Raw genomic sequence first — 18,867 nt, 5'->3', positions numbered from 1 at the left:
AGCATCCACCAGCTGCCCACCTCGCCCACACTCAGGCATGGGGTCAGCCCTTCAGGTCCACCTTCTCCAACCCGCGAGAGACAACTGCCCATCCCCAAGGAGGATTTGGCCCGCAGTCATAAGTGGTGAGATTAATTATGTGGGTGTAGGGATGTGAAGAGGGGATGGGAAACGTAACTGCTTCTAAATTAATTGTTGTTATTGTTATTTGATTTGCTAAACCCTCCAGGGCTAGATTTTATTTTAGAAAACTATGAACATATCAGATTAATCAACTTAAAATAAATGGGCTTGACTTATTTATTTCTGCTGTATCTACTCCTCTTTAAGCTTGGCAAGTCACTGCATTCTTTCCATCCTGTGAAAGAAAAAGAACAGGGGGGTTGTTTCACTATTATTTTAAAGGAACCTCTACAAAGCTTTGTGAGTTTAAATCACGGCAAAGGTACGTTGTGAAGGAGGACGCGTGCAAGGCTGGAGCTGGTTTCCACACAGCGCAGACACCAGCTCCATGCTGGGAGCCCACCAGGAGAACCTCAGCACATAGTCCAAGCAAGTCAGATCTATTCCTCAATATTTTGGACATCCAGAGAATCAAAAGGTACCCTACCACACAGCAAAGCCCGATGAGCAAACAGAGGCCATCCTCATGTGAGACACCCAGTCCAGCCACATTTCTTGCCAAGAAGTCCAGCCAGAGAAGAAGTTTAATCTTCTCTAGCCAGACTTCACTGTTCCTGAATCCTCTGGAAGTTGGGTCAGCATCCTTCCCCGCTCCTAATCCCCTGCCCTCAGCTTTAGTAACGCAGCGATGCCTCTGCCAGCAAGCTAAAAAGAAAAGCCCTCACATATATTATGCTGAAGAAAATTAATCTTGTGTTCCACAGAATATTAAGTGGATTACATCTACAGCCTCCAAGGAGAAAAATGTTGATTTCCATGTATCTTGTGCTATTATTCACCTCTACTAGTTTTTCTACCAGCATAACGCTAGCCATGATAATTTCCCGTTATTCAGTGCAGAGCTCAACTGGCCTCACAGAGCAAGCAATGAGAGCAGGAGTGGGACCTCTCGGTGGCCACGAGGACAGCATGAAGATCAAACCACTGCGGCACTGCTGCTGCACAGGACAACCTTCAAGGTGAAGAACAAAGCCAGTTTCATGGTGGGATCATCCTTGATCATCAGTGTCTCCTTGTAAAGGCAACAGAATAGCGCAGATCCTTTAAAAGAAAATCACTAAGATCACTTGAAAGGTGCCATTAAACTAGATACAGCAAACATGGCGAGATGGACATTTCTGACCCCTTGGGAATCAAAGGGAAGGGAAACAAAAACCAACCAACCAACGAAACAGTAGAAGCTTGAGGTGCCAGATCTCACACCCAGAAGGAAGCCCTGATCCCTGGATGAAGGGGAACACCACCTCCCGAGGGTGATCCTCACCATGCATGGGAGCGCCAGCTCCCCACCCGTGGGCACTGCACCCACCACCAGCACCCTTCCTAAACAGCCTCACCACCACGGGAAGCCCAGCTCTCTGTTCCCCACATTCCGGGTAGCCATGCAAACCATTGCAAAGTGCCGCCAGCTGACTTACTAGAGTTTTACACTTTCTTTGCAGAGGTGTTAATGACTCTAAAAAAGCACAAGACTCAGATAAGCGGCTTTAATACCATTTAAATGCTTACCATTAGGAGAAACCGAGAGAGCTTGCAAGGGCCAGACTCTCAGAGGGCGGCATATCCATTGAAGCTGCTGCTCATGTGAGAGGAGTGTAAATTACTCAGCACGGAGTAAGCAAGATCAAAGCCGCTCCAAAAGGATGCAACCCACTGACAGTGATGCAAACTCAGCCCAAGCTTTTCTGAATATTTCACAACCAGGCTGATGAGTTTAAAAGGCCAAAAGGAGCGTTTTGATGATGCTGCACAAAGTAAGGAAGGAAAGGAAAAGAAATATCAGGACACGTGCTTCTTTCTAGACACGGTACATGACCAAGAACTCAGCCCCAGCTTGATGCAAGCAGAGACTCATACTTTCCATTTGCATCTCACCGGTGTGCGCAGGGAAGAGGAACACAACTTCTCAGCTGTAATTCCCAGGCTCCATCCCCTTTTTTATAGTTCCTATAATAATTTGAATTCTGCACAATAAGTGTCAGAGCTGATAAGAAAAGCCTTATCGGATGAAGTAATTTACAGCTTCCCACGTGGGTAAGACAAAGAGCTAATGGCTACAGAAGCAGATAAGGGTGCTCATAACCAGAAATCTAATCCATGCAAGACTTTCAGCAACACCACACCGTCTCAAAGTAAAGCAAATAGCACAACAAACTCTGCCCGGCCACCCTAAATCCTCAGAGAGCTGTCTGCAGCACCCAGCATCACCTCATCCCACCTAGCAGACCCAGCTGGCCCATCACCTTCTCCTCTGGTCAGAGGGAAGAGCAGCTGCAGCAGTTTCATTGTAAGCAACTGCGGTGCATGCCCAACCGGTCCATTTTACAGCCCCAGGCTACAGCGAATACGACAAATTACTAGGAGACCAAGATGCCCTTGTAATCCTTTCCTCCTCTGAAGACCTGACACATTGAAAAGGACTATTTCATTATGCTGGGAAACCAGTTCGGCTATCAGTGTTTTCCCAGACTGCAAGTGCTCTGAAGACACGATGGAGTTTTCGGTCGAGGTGACACCGAGTATCGAGCTACTACAGTTCACACTGTAAGAAAATTCAGAGTTCTGCAACTGGATCCATCAAGAACCCCAACGTTCAGGCATAAAGTTAACCCTGTTCACTTTAGCATCTATCCTGGGGCCCACACAAACTCCAGCACCACGTCTTGCCATTGCCAGAGATCCGGATTGTTCAGTGACATTGAAACGCGTGTCAGGCAGCCACCAGCACAGTCGTGCCTTGGGTTCCCCACATCACTTACTCTAAACCAGAGATGCAAGACGCGATCCTTACCACTGACTCCTTCCAAGAACTCTAACCTGCTGGGTATTATCTCCCCATCTGATTTCCCTCCTCAAAATTGACACCTGCAAGTTACTTCCCTTCCCTCATGTCCCAAACCTCACTCTGTGTTGGCAAGTATACAAGAAAAGCATTTATTCAAAGGAATTTGCTCATCAAGTCTTGCAGACACCAAAACCACGCGTTATCTAATCTTAGGAGAGCATAGTTTAATGACTACAACATGGGATGAGAGGCCAGAGGGTTTGACTTCTACTCCCAACTCTGCCAGGGCTGCATCGCCTGTAAGTGAATCTAGAGAAGATGCTTGACCCCTCCTCACCTTGATTTCCTCTGCTACGAGACTATCCCAGCATTCCTTTCCTCACAGGGGATCTTATCTAGAAACTCCTCATTAGCATCTGAAAAGAGTTATGCATCTCTCGATGTGTATGTGAAGTGAAGTATGAAAGCACTGGCCATGGAGCCTGGAGACGTATCCTCGTCCTCTTCAGCATACTCAGGCAAACCGAACAATATTGCACTCTATGTCTGTGCTTAGACAGAAATTTTAATTCTTTCCCTCTACAGGGAAGAGCAAACCCAACAATTTCTTTCTTCAGAAAGCTCAGAGAAGAGATGAAATTCTGGGTATCTGTAAGTCAAGGAAATCATGCAAGATTCTTCCACCAGAGTATCCAGAGACCCCACCACCTCTAGCCAGTCATCCGCAGAATTACCCCATAGGTAGATGACATCAACCATACCAGTGCCAGCAACAGCCACTGCACCAGCTGGGACCGCTCTGGTCCAGCAAGACCTTTGCTCCTGAGATGGGTCCACAAGCCTCTTGCTTCCTCCTGAGTGGCAAAAGACAGTGCAGTGAAGGACAGAAGGTATGTCCACTCTGGTCTGGCTACATGGAACAGAAAGATCTCAGAAGAGCAGCTGGCTCAGTAACTTTAAGTAAAAAGGAAAAAAAAAAAGGCTCAGCTCTTTTTTAAAAAGAGAGGAGAAAAATGTCCTATTGTTCCATAATTAATGGAAAGCAGAAGAGGTTTTATGGACTCATTGAGGAACAGAGGGTGAGCATTAGAAAGCACATTTCAGTATTTCATGATCACAAGGTGAGCTGCTTGCATAATACTGACAAAGAACATAAATGCTGATATCACAAGGCAGTTATGAAACTTGGGGTTTAAATGCTGAATAACAATAACACAGTAATTAAGTCTCATAAGTGATTTTTTTTTTTCCCCCTGAACTGCAAAGTAGATGCTGCAACCTTCAACTGAGGCATGACTCTCTCTGGGGAGGTGTGCACGTGACGGATGCCCCCTGCTCCCACCACCTCACAGCACCAGGGATCCATCCCACCCCACAGCCTCGCCACCAGTCACATCAGACCTTCAGACCTGCCCCAGGAGAGGCTTCAAGATCACACCAAGGGAGAAGCTGTGAACCTGTGAGGAGCAGGAGAATGAGGGAATAAACCTCAGTTAACTGCTAAACCCTGAACAAGCTTCTCAGCCTTCCTCCCTGATGGTTTCCGATATGAGCACGTGCTCTCATGAATTGCTGCAGTGTGACCAGGACACACGGTCTCCCCTACAAGACACATAATATAGAGCAGCAAAATGTCATGAAAATCAAGGGCAAACGAACACAGAAGACAGTCCCTCCCCCTACCACCACTTCTATTTTTAAGCAGCCAGATTAGCTTGGAGCAGTTTTACTCGTTTCCGATAACGAGCAGGGCTCTTGCATCTTCTCTCGAGGACATTTCCTCTGCGCAGGCACTTTGCTTTACACCAGCAGCACGGAAGAGGCCACGTCACCCAGCAAAAGCGAAACCAAAACTTATTGTGAAAGGGTCTTGAGAAAGTGACTCCAGCTTTGAACTTATGCCCCAGCTCCCTTGTCAATGTTTTTTGGGGGTTATGGTCTGTCCACCTACAAGGCATCCTTCCCTTTGAACCACACGATACAGCCTTTGCCTATTCAAAAGTGTAATGATTTACTCCACCCACTTCTCAGAGGATGTCAGCCAGTACGCCCTGGAAGCGCAGGTCTCCATGTAAAGGACATTTGGCCTTCCCAGGCCTGAACATGTGCAAGATGTGATGGAGAAGCAGCCCAGCCATCCTTCAACCTGTAGTGCTCTATCCCAACACAGCAACTCCACCTCCACTTATGGCAAAGAAACTATGGTCCTCTCAGGGCACCCCCAGGTCTAAGGGCCTGTGGAGATCATCCCAGGGGGAGCTGGTGCCCAGGATCCAACTGCTCAGTGAAAGCCAACAGCACTGCTTTTCTCTACCGAAGAGCAAAAACCCTCCTTTACTGTGGGTCCCCTCTGGTGCTGAAGCTGACAAGGATGGCCAGAGAGGCATGATGAGAGCTCCCAAGAGTTGCCACAGCAGCAGGACCACTACACTAATGGTGGGAATGTGCTGAAGAAGAGGATGATAATTATCAAAGGAGCAAGACAAAACAAAGTTAAGTAGAAGATTTGGGTCCCGCTGTGCTGGTAGTTTCTTTTCAGGAAGAGATGTTCCTCCATCTCTCAGAGATATCTATTACTAAGGTACTACACATCGATTTTCTGCAATGCAACCACTCGCACATTCAATGTCCTTTGGATGCTTCAGATTGCCTTGATGGCAACACCTGGGTGCAAAGCTTTCCTCCTTCAGGTCCACCCCTTCTCATCTCCTCATACCTCAACCATCATCACCACCCTCCAATCTCCTTGAGGACCACACTGGTGCTGCGTAAGGCAGCAGGACCTGGTAGTCCGGCCTGGACTGCAGTCAGGGTTCAGAGGGCAAGATGCACCTTGAAGCAGGTGGCAGAGGTGAGGGACAATGGAGGTAGACAGCTTCTCACTCTGAAAATGAAAGCATGGCAGAAGCAGCCCAGGGATCTCCAGCTGTTGTGGTATATCACTCAGGGAAGAAAGAAGGCAAGGCCTCACATATTTATTGCCATTTTTCTTCTGAATTTTCAATAAACTACTCACAGTCTTCTATTTGCCCTTTGGATTATGATCTTTTAGGAAGGCCTTTTCTCCATGCTTCTCTACAATTATGAGATCAAAGAAAAAAACACTTCTCTCTCAACTTAACTTTTGGGCTTCACAGGATTTCATGACTGCAGACAAATTCATCAGGCTTTTGACAAGTTAGAAACCCCTTCCCAGGAGCAAGATGCCCCTCTGCTGTACCTTCCTCTTGCCCCTCTGCTACGTGAAAGGGTAGAGAAGAGCACGCCTGGGGCACCAAATCCTAGGGCTGAGCCCAGGAGCTAATCCACCTATCCCTTCTTGGTGAGCTCCTCCTGCCCTAGGTCACAAGCTCCTTCAACACCAGGCTCTCACTTTCCTCTGTGGATTGCAAAACCTCATTTATTGAGGAAAAACACTAGTTCAATATAAGGAAGCATTAGTAGATGATTAACGAGTGCTCAAGTCAGTTGCTACAGAAGCACCACAGGTTCCTTACAGCCATAAAAAACTTCTCACCCTGCACCCATTTGGTGGACATCAGAGGTGAAGAGTTAACGGAGAGACTATGCCTGGCAAAGCCCTGGCTACTAGGGGACCACATGGCCACAGACTGATAGCTCTTCGCCTCCCTCTCCTCCAGCCTCCTAACTGCAGGTCTGCAGCCCGGGGCTCCCCATAAGGGACCTTCTCATGGCTTTTGTTCCTACCTTCCTGCTCTTCCATCAGCCAGGCTGCCCCCAAGACCTTCCTCCCCATGCTAAGCCCTTGCCAGGCAGCCTTTGCAAAGGTGGCCACAGCTTTCCACGCTCACTGCACAACTTAGCACCTACCCACCTCCCTCTGACCAGCAGACACTTGCCTTTGGACCAGCTGAGCAGGAAGAAGAGCTATCAGGGTCCCCACCCTCAGGCAACATCACGTCAACACAGAAGGCTGGGGAGGAGAGGTACAAAGTGTGTTGCGTCACTCTTAAACCGAAGCGGAAGAAGTAGCAGCATTTCTGCTCTAGGGCCTTTGCCGCTCCATGCTAGAGTCCCCCAGAGCCAAGTAAAGGTGCTTCAGCACTCTTAAATATCAACTATTTTTAGGCAACAATATCCTGAACACCCTTCTTCATCCTGGCTTTTATATCGCACAGTGAAGAAGTTACGGAGATTTGGCACTTTCTCCTTAACAGGCCTTCATTAACAAGTGACTCATTATATTGCAGCATGAGTCATCCTGGCAGAGGTCACCATCATAAGCGACAACTAGTCTTCAATTATTTCCTTCAAGTTGAATTAAAGGTATATTGTTATGCTAATTTTACATCTGCTCCATCCTATCTTTCCATCCAGTCTCCGGAGCAACCTGGGATTCCACCTCATGGCCCAAACTGCCTCTGGAAGAGCTTTTCCACCACAGTGCAGTTACAGGTTGTCACAAAACACGGGCACAGTGATGGGAAGTTTTCTGGATGGGTTTTTCAGCTACGGCATCCAATATCTAAAGCAGCTCTCCGTCCTTCCTCCCACTGCTGCTCCACAGGGACAACAAGCTGCTGTGTCTGCCACCCTCCTGCTCTGTTCATACTTTATCATGACGATTTTCCAAGGATCTGGTCTTGCCCAGTGCTCAACCAACCACCTCCACACTGCTACACCACGTCACCGTCTCCAAGAGCAGGGGCAAAGCCCAACAAACAAAACAACTTTGAACTACGCCCAGCTACGCACGAATATTGAAGAAACTATGACAAGCCACAAGCAGGGCAGGTAGAAAAGGAGTCATTTTCAGCCAATGGCTAGCCAAGCAACCTCACATTTCAACTGGACTCCAGCCTCTCCTCTCCATCGTACTCCATTCACCCACCCCACACACAACGTACCCATCACAGCACCCCAACCAGTGAAGCAGGAGAAGACAGTATCCCCGCCAGGGCAGGGCACTTGGCTCGGGAAACACAGGTTTTTGCCCATTAGAGAACATAGTCATTACCAGCCCAGTCACCAGTGGAGCACTCTGTGTTTATATTTATAGCAAACACAGTCACACTGGCTGCGAGGTTCACTTTGGAGAGCATTTGTAAACTGCTCTCACTACTGGAATCCCATTTAGCTATTACAGCCTCTTCAGCCATACTCACACACCGATCCCCACGGAATAGCAACAGGAAGAGCAGAGTCATCACACTATTTACTGAAGCTAATCAATACGTAAAGGCTGATGAGCATTACTGCAGTGAAGACAGCCTGTCTGCATAGCCAGAAAATGCATTTAAAGCCCTTTTAATTTTGTTGCCTTGGCCTCTGGTTTTGCTCCAAGAACACAGTTTCCTTGCACGCCCATCCTTCTTTCCTCCCAAAATGGGGGCATCTGCAGACACACGAGAGAAGCCCCCCACAAACACCCACCATGAGTATTCGGTGGGAGGATACAACACAAAACACTCAAGTTTAAGGGCAGCGCCCCTTCCTTTCCAGCCAGGTTTCACGTGCGAGAACAGCTCTATGGCTAATCCAGCATCTCCCACGCGAGTGAGTAGCTTGGAAAATTTTGGCCGGTGTTTTGAAGAAGGTCTATGTGCCAGGGACAAGAACGCAGGCTGTGCCATTCAGGGGCACACTAGCTCACCATGCTGTCCTACTCCACTAAAGAGGGAACAGTTAGATCCATGCTTATTTTCATATATATATCATATGTGTATATATATAAAAATATATATGTTTGTGTATATATATATAATTTTTATATACATAAAAATAAAAGAACTTTAAGTGCCCCCACAAAACACACAGCATACTCAACTTGATGTGTTTTGGGGGTGACCACCTGCAAAGCTGAGATGCCCCCTGGGTGTCATGACCAGTGAGTCACAACTGAGGAGATCCTACAAACTGCCCCTTCAAAGCTGGGTCTCTGGTTCCCTCTCGGTCCATGCTTTGGGGAGCAGAAGCACAGCAGGCAATAACCAGCAGGCTTAGCGCTCCTGGAGCACCAGCATTAGAAGGACCACCAGCTCCCGGGTAAATGCAGTTGTTTTGGTCACTGTATCAGCTATATGGCCCACAGTGTTATACATCTAAGAAAGATAGCAATGAGGTAGGGAGGAGATCTGTACCTTTGCTTTTGCCAGTTTATCTCAAAATCATACTAAGCTTTTATGCTTGGGCACAAAAAAGAAAGGAAGAGGCAAATATATTCTGATTTACAGGGAGATTTCTATTGTTGCCTGGACATCAAACAGCACCCAATTAGTCCTGCAAGGATCTGACCCACAAATTATGAAAATAAATGCCTTCGAAGCTTTGATCTCTTGTATTTCTGTAGCATACTACAGCGGTTATTAGACACATTTTATTAGATTCAAGCTGTGCGATCTCTTCCTCTGCAAAGGCTCTACCGCCTCCAATGCGTCCTGAAGTCTCCATCCAGCAGATTAAGGGCATGGTCCCAAACAGTCACTTCTGTCATGCACTAAACACATGACTCAGCTGGCAGGAGGCTTTTTCCTGCTGAGTTTCAAAATTAGGAGCAAAGAGAATTTTTAAAAGGGGGCAAAGTGTCAGTGACCTAAACTCTATTTGTGATTCTTAGTTTATAAAGGAACACACATCCTATGCAATATCCTTGGCTTCTCAAAAGCGTTGCTTTCAGGAGAGTTAAAACAATTTATTTCGTTTTGCACTCCGAAATACACTGCTGGAGGAAGCAAGCAAAAACTGTAACAAAAGGTTTCATGCACTCCGAAGCCGAAAACCACACGTGCACTCACGTGAACAGAAACACATCCACCCACCCTCGCTGCAGCGACAGCGCTTTAAAACCAAGAGGATGTTAAACTCATATTGCTAAGGCTTAACTCAGAAGAGCAACTCCCTGTTCACAGCTCGCTGCACAAATTAAGCAGCTACTGCGCTTGCCAGAGGCCACGGTTGTTTTCAGCCTAAGTGCGTGTGTAGGAACGATGAGACCATGTCAACCGCCCAGGTCTCGCTTACCGGCAAGAGGGTGGCGTTTGCACGGAGCCATTAATATCTGTCTAATAGGGTTTCTGTAGCAGAGGTGAGCTGGCTATGCAGCAGAGCAAAGTGCATGCTGCGCTCAGGGTAACTCGGCAGCTGAGCACGGGGCAGTACACAGTGTTTGCTCACCTCATACGGGAGGAGGAAATGTCGGTTCTCAACTAAGCAAGATGCATCTGGATACTCCAGTGCTGCCTGCCTGATTACACTCATCCATCATTTACTACCAACACACAACCTTGAACTTCTGGCAAGCACCAGAGAAAATTAACGTAGAAAAACAACATTCTCGATCAAAGGGGAGGAAGGTTTTCCGATTTGCCATTACAAAATAAAATCAGGCGTGCAGAGAGATACAGCCGAGTTACGACTAAACTTCTTATCAGTGTTTTCCAACCTTGGTGGCTTTTCCCCTCCTTTTACTAATGAGCCATTGCAGGAGCACCCCAGGGCTGGGCCCTACGTGCTGAGCATCCACGTCCCTCTGCGGCAAGGGGATGCTCGGCCCCTCGCAGGACTCATCTTGAAACCACCGTGGAGGGGGAAGGCAGAGAGAGGGGGAGTCGCCATTTCCCAAGGACCGTGTTTGTTAGACAATCAGCCTTTAGAAATCATAAGCGATTTACACGCAGAACGTCAAACCTCGCTTATATAAATTGTGTTCCTGAGCCCAGAGCAGACAGACCGTCGGTTTCAATGTGCAGCCACGGTTCAAAGTGACAAAAAGGGACAGGAGGAGGAAATCAAAGCTACTGGCCCTGTAAGTGGGAACAACAACCCCTCATTTAATGGAGCTATCAATGACTTAAGCTTGTGGTTTTCGACCTGCAGCCTGCCTTAATGACTGCATGAAAGGTAATGAAGATGCCTGAGCATCAGCAAACACAAACCTCGTGTGATGGAGGCTCTACGTTTCCCACGGGCGAGCAGGGCACCTGCAGAGCAGCCGGGGCCAACCGTGCTGCTGGAGAGGAGGAAGAATCACCCAAAGCCCCAAGAGAAGGGACGGTGCCAACTCCCAGCACGGCTCTGCATTTCGCCCTGCAACACTCCTGGTATCTTCTACAGCTGGCAGCCAGAGGGGAAACGGCACGTATCCTCCCCAGGCAGCCCTGGGTGAGAAGCTGCTTCAGGAGGTAGATCCTGAACCCTCAACACCATCCTCCCCACCCCAAGACACAAGATTTTACTGATGCTGTTCCTCCACACTGTGCACCCTTTTGCCTGATGGTAGCTTTTTACCGGAGGAAGCATGGGAAATCTAACAGGATTCTCCCCATTTATATTTGAGGCATGAAGAAATCAGACAGGGATCAATACTCCGTCCTTGGTCTGCAGGTCAGAGGCAGAGAACTCATGCTGATGTCTATAATTACCCTTGCAAAGTGACTGGGGGTGCATTAGAAGGAGTCAGGCAAGGGTTTGCGGAGAGCAGCTCGGAGCCCGAGCCCAGGAGGTGATAGCAGCTTTGGTGTGACCTGGCCCCACGTAAATGATGGCTTCCAAGGACACCTCTTCCTTAGCCGGGTGATTCATTTGTGGAGATTTACATACAGATCAAGTGTGAACCGTTTCCCCCCTCACCCCATACAAACTGCACCGCTACATTTACTAGAGCCTGGCAGATAAAAACTACCTTCACGAAGCAAGGATAAAATCCTCCTCTAACTATTTCTTGCATAGATTAAAAATCAGACACTTCATTTTAAATACACACGCCAATCAAATACCTACCTCTTTATCGCTTCAAACCTCAATTCAACACAAAGCTTGCGCTCAAACGTCAACCTGCTGAAGCACATGTTTTGCTATAAATTCACTCCAAATTAGTAATTCTTACAGCTGACCAGCAAGGAACACTCCTGAGAACAGACAGACTCTCCATGCCTTTAAAAACACCACAAACATCCTGCGGAAGAACTCCAAAGATGAGGAAGAGTAACCACAGTGCCAGTGCTGAAGGAGACATGGAGAACTGCAGAAGAGCAGTATCGGGGCTGCACAACTCCAAAAGGTGAAAAAAAAAAAAATCAACCATGCAGAAGATCAGACAAAAGACAGCCTTGTTTCTGTTGTAACTTTTCATGAGCATATACACAAGAATATGCATGCGTGTGTAGAAGATGTTTGCACCACTATTAGCACTCCTGGCTCAAGGAATGGAAGCGAGATGCAGGAAAAAAAAGGCTTAGAGTTGGACATTATCATCCCTTTGGGATGATTCAGAGACCAGTATTGTGCTGCCAAGGTTTTATGGTTAAAAAAAGGCTCAGAAATATACAAAGTACATGGATACAATCATGGTCCATACCTTACACATGCACTGAATCACACTGGAAGAGGACAAATTAAGTCCCTGGTGGAAGACTCCTGAGAGCATCCATTCTCAGGAATTGTCGCTATATATATATATATATATTTATTTGTTGAAGATATGTCCCAAATTTTCCATGGTAGCATACCATGTAAAGCACAGCACAAATAAATAAGCTTTTCATGTCTTTTTTTAATCTCCAGAAGTCATCTCTAGTCAAATTTGTTCCTCTTTCTATTTAGGAAGAAGGTGACCTTTGCAAAAGCTGCCCAAGTTCTGTTGAGCTACAGTTTTTTTAAAAGGTGCTGGAAGAAGAAACCGAACATAACGCTGCCAGGATAATGCTCCTGAGTGGTGGCTTGCAGTGCTTATCCCCCATTAGAACTTCTCCTAAATCTTTAATGATGCTGAAACATGCCATAAACTGATGAAGTTCTGGAAACAGGACAACGCCAGCATGTTTGTTTGGGTTTTGGGGTTTTTTAATATGAGAGCTTTTATCTTCATTGACAATAATCAACTAATGCAAACAAACGGCCACTGAAACTTCACTTCTATACAAAGCAAAGCTAAAGGAAGAGTAGTGACATTTTTGGGTTTCATCCAACTCTTCCCAGCAACAGCTAATACCCACCGGCTCCTTAATTCTGTGCTGTCTCCTCTCCAAGCCTGAGCAGTAAAGGCCAGGCATTTCCAAAACAACTAACGATTTTAGGATTCAGTTTCCAGAGAGTGCACAGTCAGCGCTTTGCTAAAGTAAATAACAAAAGCTTGGGTTTTGTTAATGAGTTCAAAACAAAAGCAACATCCAGGTACATGAAGAAAACAATTACTCTTTCTGCAAAAAGGCTCTTTTTAAATTCCCAGGCTTGCAGGAAACCCTCAGCCAAGCCATACAAGCCAGGTGAGCTTTGCAAGCCTTCAGCTGGGACCCCAGCCCAGGGCCAGCCCCTCACCAAGCAGGCAAGGAGCAGCTGGGAGGTTTGCTTGCCCCAAGCCAGTCCCGCCCTGGAGTGTTATCAACTCCCTGGAAAGGTTTTCCTCCCAGAGAGCTCTTATCACCTCCCACACACCTTGCAAAGCACCCCAAACGCATCCAGCTGTGGCAGCTACTGCAGAAGATCCCATGGCCACCGCCGGTACATCAGCTGGAGGCCCATCCCTGCAGACGGGCGAGGCAGAGAAAAAGCTATTGACCTGAATATTTTAGAAGCATCAAGGCCACTGCCTTCAGCAAGAGATGACAGGCTCTTGCATTCACTGAGACAAAAAAAAAAAAAAAAGGGGTGGAAACCCCCCAAACCCCAGCCCCATCTTTCTGCATGCTCTCCTGTTGGGATCAGCTGTGCACTGACCACCAGAGAGCATGGCCCACTGCATCCCTCCTCATGCTCATTCTCCTTTTATTGCAAAAATCTGCTTCTCAAACACGCCTGTCAACAGCCTGTGCGAATCCCCGTGTTAATCATTATTCTGCTAATAGCACTGCCAGGTCATTTGGCTATTAAACATGCTGAGTGGACTAGCAAAAATATCTCCCAGCCTGTACAAAAGAACATTATAATGTAGTTTATCTTATCCCCTTGTCAGTACAATATGCAGCACTACCTGTTCAATGGCCTCATCATTTTAAATTACAGTTTTCTGCAACATTAACAATACTCATTACCAGCACCACCACCGGTCTCTATTTTAAGAATCCTTCTGATATCGAAGGTTTCACCCTGCCCTTCCTCACATGCTCAGCCCCCCTGCACCAACACAGGGACACTTGGGTACCACGGCAATGAGCACGGTCCAGAGTGATGGATAGAAACATGTCACAAAGAAGGTAGGAGCGAGCCCGAAGTGCGCTTACTCGATGCACCAGGCCATGCATTTTAATCAGAATTCAGTGCTTTGTTCCTAGCCCAGCAGCCAGCACGTCAGGCAGATGCACTGCTGTGGTGGAGCTCAACTGCATGGCCAAGATAAACTCCAGTGTGGCAAAAACAGAAACACCTGCTACCTCCTATGTTACCTTCAGCCCAGCTCTACAAATCCCACCCCGTAAGCTAGCAGGGCAGAGGCAAGCAAAAATGAATGATGGTGTGCAGGGTTCTGCTTGTGCCAAGCTGTGCTCAGCCTTCAACAGCATGCTCTCGTCCTGCAAATCAACCCTTGTGACAGAAGGAGGGAAGCCAAAGCAAAGGATGGAGGGAGAACTAGCAGTCAAAGGTCCACCTGGTTTATATGCGTTTGCTTGTTGTTCATAAAACACAGCCTCCTGGAATATTTTGGTGACTCAAACTTGGAGATAAGTGGCCTGAGCGTTTCCTTTCCCTGCTGCCGGGAACAAATCATCCCCTCCGCCAGATTTTGAGTCACTACCTGCTCCCAGCATTTCGCACAGCCATCCCTCAGCCCTTCAAACACGTAGGCACTAGAGCAATGTCTCCTCCATCCAGACTCATCTACGAACCCGCAGCAATGTGACACTTCTAATAAATGAAATTTTGCAAGGCTTGGGGAATTACTCCTCCCTGCCATGTTTTGTGCTCAGGCAGCACATTTACTATTGATTTCTGATTCAGACCCCGTGGAATGATTCACGCTTCTTGCCCTATTTGCTGAATTTATGACCTTTAACAATTATTCCAAGTGCTAGAAGAGCTTAGTTTAGAAGATGATCTATTCCTTGGCAAATTAAGCTCCTATTCTTGTCTCACTTACAAACCAGCACATCTCTCATCATTTAGAGGAAAGCACCACAGCAGGTCTCTCCCCTTGAGAGGAGCAGAGGTCCAAGCAGCAGGAGCAGGAAGCAGGCAGGCAGCAGGAAGCCCTGCTGCAATCCCCAGGTCCTGCTGGAGCGGCCACCACTGGGAAAGGGGGACACAGCTTTGCACTCCCACCCCACCACTGGTCGGGGTTTCAGGTCTCCTTGTCTCCGGTTACCCTGAAACACCAGCTCCGCTCTGCTCGCAGACCGGGCGCTGCCGGTAGGTCTCAGGGGGAAGGAGGGAGAGAATAGACATTTCCTCCTAAAGCAAAAACAAAACCCTGACTGCATCTGGTACGCGTTGCTATTAAAAAGCCAGAAACACAGAAAAGTAAGCATGTGTGGACAGGGTTTTAAAAAGAAACAGTGCCCTCATTCAAATAAACTTCCTAATGCAGATGTTAAAAATAAAATAGTAAAATCTGATATTCAGGGGGTAGAGAAAAAGAAGAGGGCTCCCCCCCACCCCCCCCATAATGCTGCTTTCCTGGATTAACTCCACCAGCTTTGGCAACCTCTCTTCTGAGGCACCTTCCACCTAAGAGGTGAAACAAGAGCTTCAGGTCTGTTTTTAAGCTGGATGGTTCCCCCGCTCTAATCTCATCTACACTGTGTATTGCTGAGCAATCATTTACACTATTAATCAACCAGAAACTCACCAGGAAGAAAGTAGGGCAAGTGAATAAAGATAGCGCTTTTTTTTTCCTTGTCTACACTAAAGCAAATAATATTTCTAAAAATACACTTGTGGAAGTCTTCAGCGGATTCTGTTTAATTTTATTTATTTGTCTATGCCAGCAGGTTGAGAGAAGCAGCCTCGCTGTTGCCTCTCGAATAAACGCTGCTTCTCTAAATGACTCCCCACGCTCAATACCAACTAGCTGTTTTTACGACCAAAGGATGAAGAAGAAAGGGGGGAAAGGAAAAAAGTTACAGGAAAAATAGACCGGGGGGGACATCAGGCCACAGCCCACGCAGAGGCTGACACATTTGACGAGCCTGACATTTCAAGGGTACATGATGAGCTTCATTTTCAAGGGAGGGTAAGGAAGAGACAGAGCGAAGGGGCACGGCGGGAGATGGATGGATGGATGGAAAGGCTGTGGGGTGCCGGCGTGGAAAAGCTGGGTGTGGGGAGCAGCCCCGCTCCCGCATCCCGGAGGTGTCCGGCTGCACAGTCCCTGTCCGTGTGTCCGTGTGTGCATGCGTGCTGCACGGCGCAGAGCGGAGCGCAGGCACTGCCCAGCCCCGCCGCCAAACGGGGTGCTCGGGGCTGCCCCAGCCCCCCCGCACCCCCGCACCCCCCCGCCACAGCCGATGCCCGGCGGCCCCCGGGAGGGACGGGCAGCCGCAGCACCCACCGGCCGTACGCACACGCGTACACACGCTCCTATGTGCGTGTGTGCATACACACACCTGCGTACACGCGTCCGCACATGGGTGTACGTATAGATCTATGCACGCAGGCACACATGTATATATTTATACATACACACACGCGTACACACGGCTATACGGACGCACATGCACGCTCACACGTTTATATCCCGGTATTTACATCCGTGCACGCACACACACATACATCCGTGCACGCACACACACCCAGCCCCCGCACCCACCGCGCACACCCGCACCCTCCACCCCACCCTCCCCACCGGGGGACGGATGGACGGGCGGGCGCTCCCGCATCCCCCCCTCCGGGCCCCGACCCGGCGGCACGCCTCACCCGCAGCGCCGAGAGGTCGATCTCGTCCAGGCTCCGCGCCGGGGAGTCGCTCGCCATGTTTCCGCCGCCGGCCAGGCGGCCCCGCCGCCACCGAGCGGGCAGTGGCGGCCGCCGCGGCGCTGGCGCTATTTAACGCCTCTCCTCATGCGGGGCGCGGGGAAGAAGAAGCCGCCGCCGCCCCTGCCCTTCCGCCTGCAGCTCGGCTAGGGGCGGCCGCGGGCTGCCGGCAGGCAGGGCACGCCGCGGGCTGCGCCGGGATGGCGGCGGCGCATCGCATCGCATCGCCGCCTCCCCGGCCGAGCGCGCCGCCGGAGCTGTCTGTCACGGCGCGGGGAGGGGGCGGCCGCGGCGCGGGGCGGGGGCGGCGCCGGGCCCCGCCGCCAGGGGGCAGGGGGCGGGCAGGGGGCGGGCAGCGCGGCGGGCCCGGCCCGAGGGGGCTGCGGGGGGAGTTCGGCCCTGGGCCCCCGCCCTGCCGCCTCCCGGCGCGGGTCTCCACCGCCCGCAGTGGTCGCCGTGCGCCGCCGGGGTGACGGGGCTTGGGGCCGGGGAAGAGTCCTCGGCAGCGCGGACCGCCTGCTCGTGGCGTCGGGACCCTGCGGAGGGATGCGCCGGTTCGGCGTTGTGCACCGAGGGGTAACGCCTGCGGGAACCGTAGTGCGTGTCCTGCAGGCTTCCAGCCCTGGCGCGCCTCATCGCAAAGCCCCGCAAACGGGTTTATTTAGCGCATAGACCCCCCGTGACAAACAGCGAGCAGAAAAATCCGGGCTCCGGGCATCCCACCCCACTGCCAGCGCGGCTGTGCCTGTCTGGTCTCATGGGAAAAGTCGCCACATTTCAGGTGCTGAACCCAAATTCTGCCATGCTGGAGAGTCGGGAGCGCTAGGGCCTGGTCATGCTTGGTGCCACAGGAGCGGCCGTCCCTCTGCTTTCTGCAGCTGGGGATGCTTGGGTCGAGAAATGGCCCTCGTCCGGCTGGGTCCAGACGTCGGATCTGGCTTTGTGACCTGTTCCTCTGCGCTCGGGAGCCATCCTAGCCCTATCGACTCCTATGCCGCTCCTGAGTAAGAATAAGAGATTTATGCTGTCTTTGGAATTGGCCAAAACCACTCCAAAGTCAGCAATAGCTAGGTAGATTCAGCGCTTACTGTTTTCCTTATTTCCCTTTTTCGGATGTGGTTTCTGTGAAACCAGGTGCCATATATAAATATATATGTATAAAAAAATCTGTTGCCTTTGAGAGAACCGTATGGAAGCTGTACTTACAATATCAACTTGTGTCAGGAGCTTACAATATGCAGATCTGGGAAGCGGAAACCCTACACATGAGTCAATTGGCAGGCGGATGGGGTTTTCTTACACTTTCTGGTTGGAGATGTGCTTCAAAAAAAAAAAAAAAAGAAATAAATTGTATTACAAACAATCATGCGGTCGTGGGGAGGCTGGTTCTGGAGGCGCAGCCTCTCTGGGCTCAGTTGGGAGGGACAGACGGACCAAAGGCCAGAAGGAGCTGCCGAAACCTCCCCAGGAGCAACAGGATCCGCCGAGGCGGTTGCAGAAGTTCGGGGCCACTGGTGCCTCCGCCCTCTGCTCGCTGGATAGCCCCCAGCGGAGGGACTGCATCAATGGCTTATTAGCGTTATTAGATCTGATCGCAGCAGGGCTGATAGGGGCTGGGGACGGGAGCGGCGGCGCCAACGTTTTGGCTTGCAGGGCTGCCGGGGCACAGCAGAATGTGATTTTTTTATGTAATGAACTGCTGAAGTGGCAGGTAGCGGAAGTCGCCTGCTGTGGGTGAGGTGCACAGGGCTGCGCAGCACCCGCAGCGACAGCAGCCTGCCTGGATTTATCCCCTTTTCCCAAGCCACAAATCATCACTCCTCAAGATCTCGCATAGTCATTAATCCTCAAAATTTGATCATAATGCTAAACGCAATAAAATAAACACCAGGGATCATCTCATTGCCTCTGAGCACACTCCTCAATCTTTCATGGCGCTGGGGTGGTTTTTTTAAACCAGATGTTGTCTGTGTCTGTTCAAACCTAGGTATTGCAATGTTTTGCTCGTAGTTGTGAAGCTGGAAGCAAAACTGCCT

General features: G+C 49.5%; 1 protein-coding gene across 5 annotated transcripts in view; it reads right to left on the bottom strand.

The window, feature by feature from the left end:
• Positions 1–17,136, bottom strand: part of TNIK (TRAF2 and NCK interacting kinase) — a 162,325-nt gene extending 145,189 nt beyond the window's left edge. The window contains exon 1 of one of the 5 annotated variants that reach the window (XM_054834863.1): positions 16,775–17,136. In XM_054834863.1, the coding sequence (XP_054690838.1) occupies positions 16,775–16,831 (57 nt within the window). In that variant the 5' untranslated portion in view covers positions 16,832–17,136. The remainder of the gene's footprint in view (positions 1–16,774) is intronic. The other 4 variants (XM_054834861.1, XM_054834862.1, XM_054834866.1 and 1 more) reach the window with 4 other exon arrangements.
• Positions 17,137–18,867: the final 1,731 nt, after the last annotated feature.

The sequence above is a fragment of the Grus americana genome, chromosome 9 (genome assembly GCF_028858705.1).
Source record: "Grus americana isolate bGruAme1 chromosome 9, bGruAme1.mat, whole genome shotgun sequence".
In the NCBI taxonomy this organism is placed as follows: Eukaryota; Metazoa; Chordata; class Aves; order Gruiformes; family Gruidae; genus Grus; species Grus americana.
The sequence above is the reverse complement of the archived record's forward strand: the minus strand, read 5'-3'. Positions and strand labels throughout refer to the sequence as shown.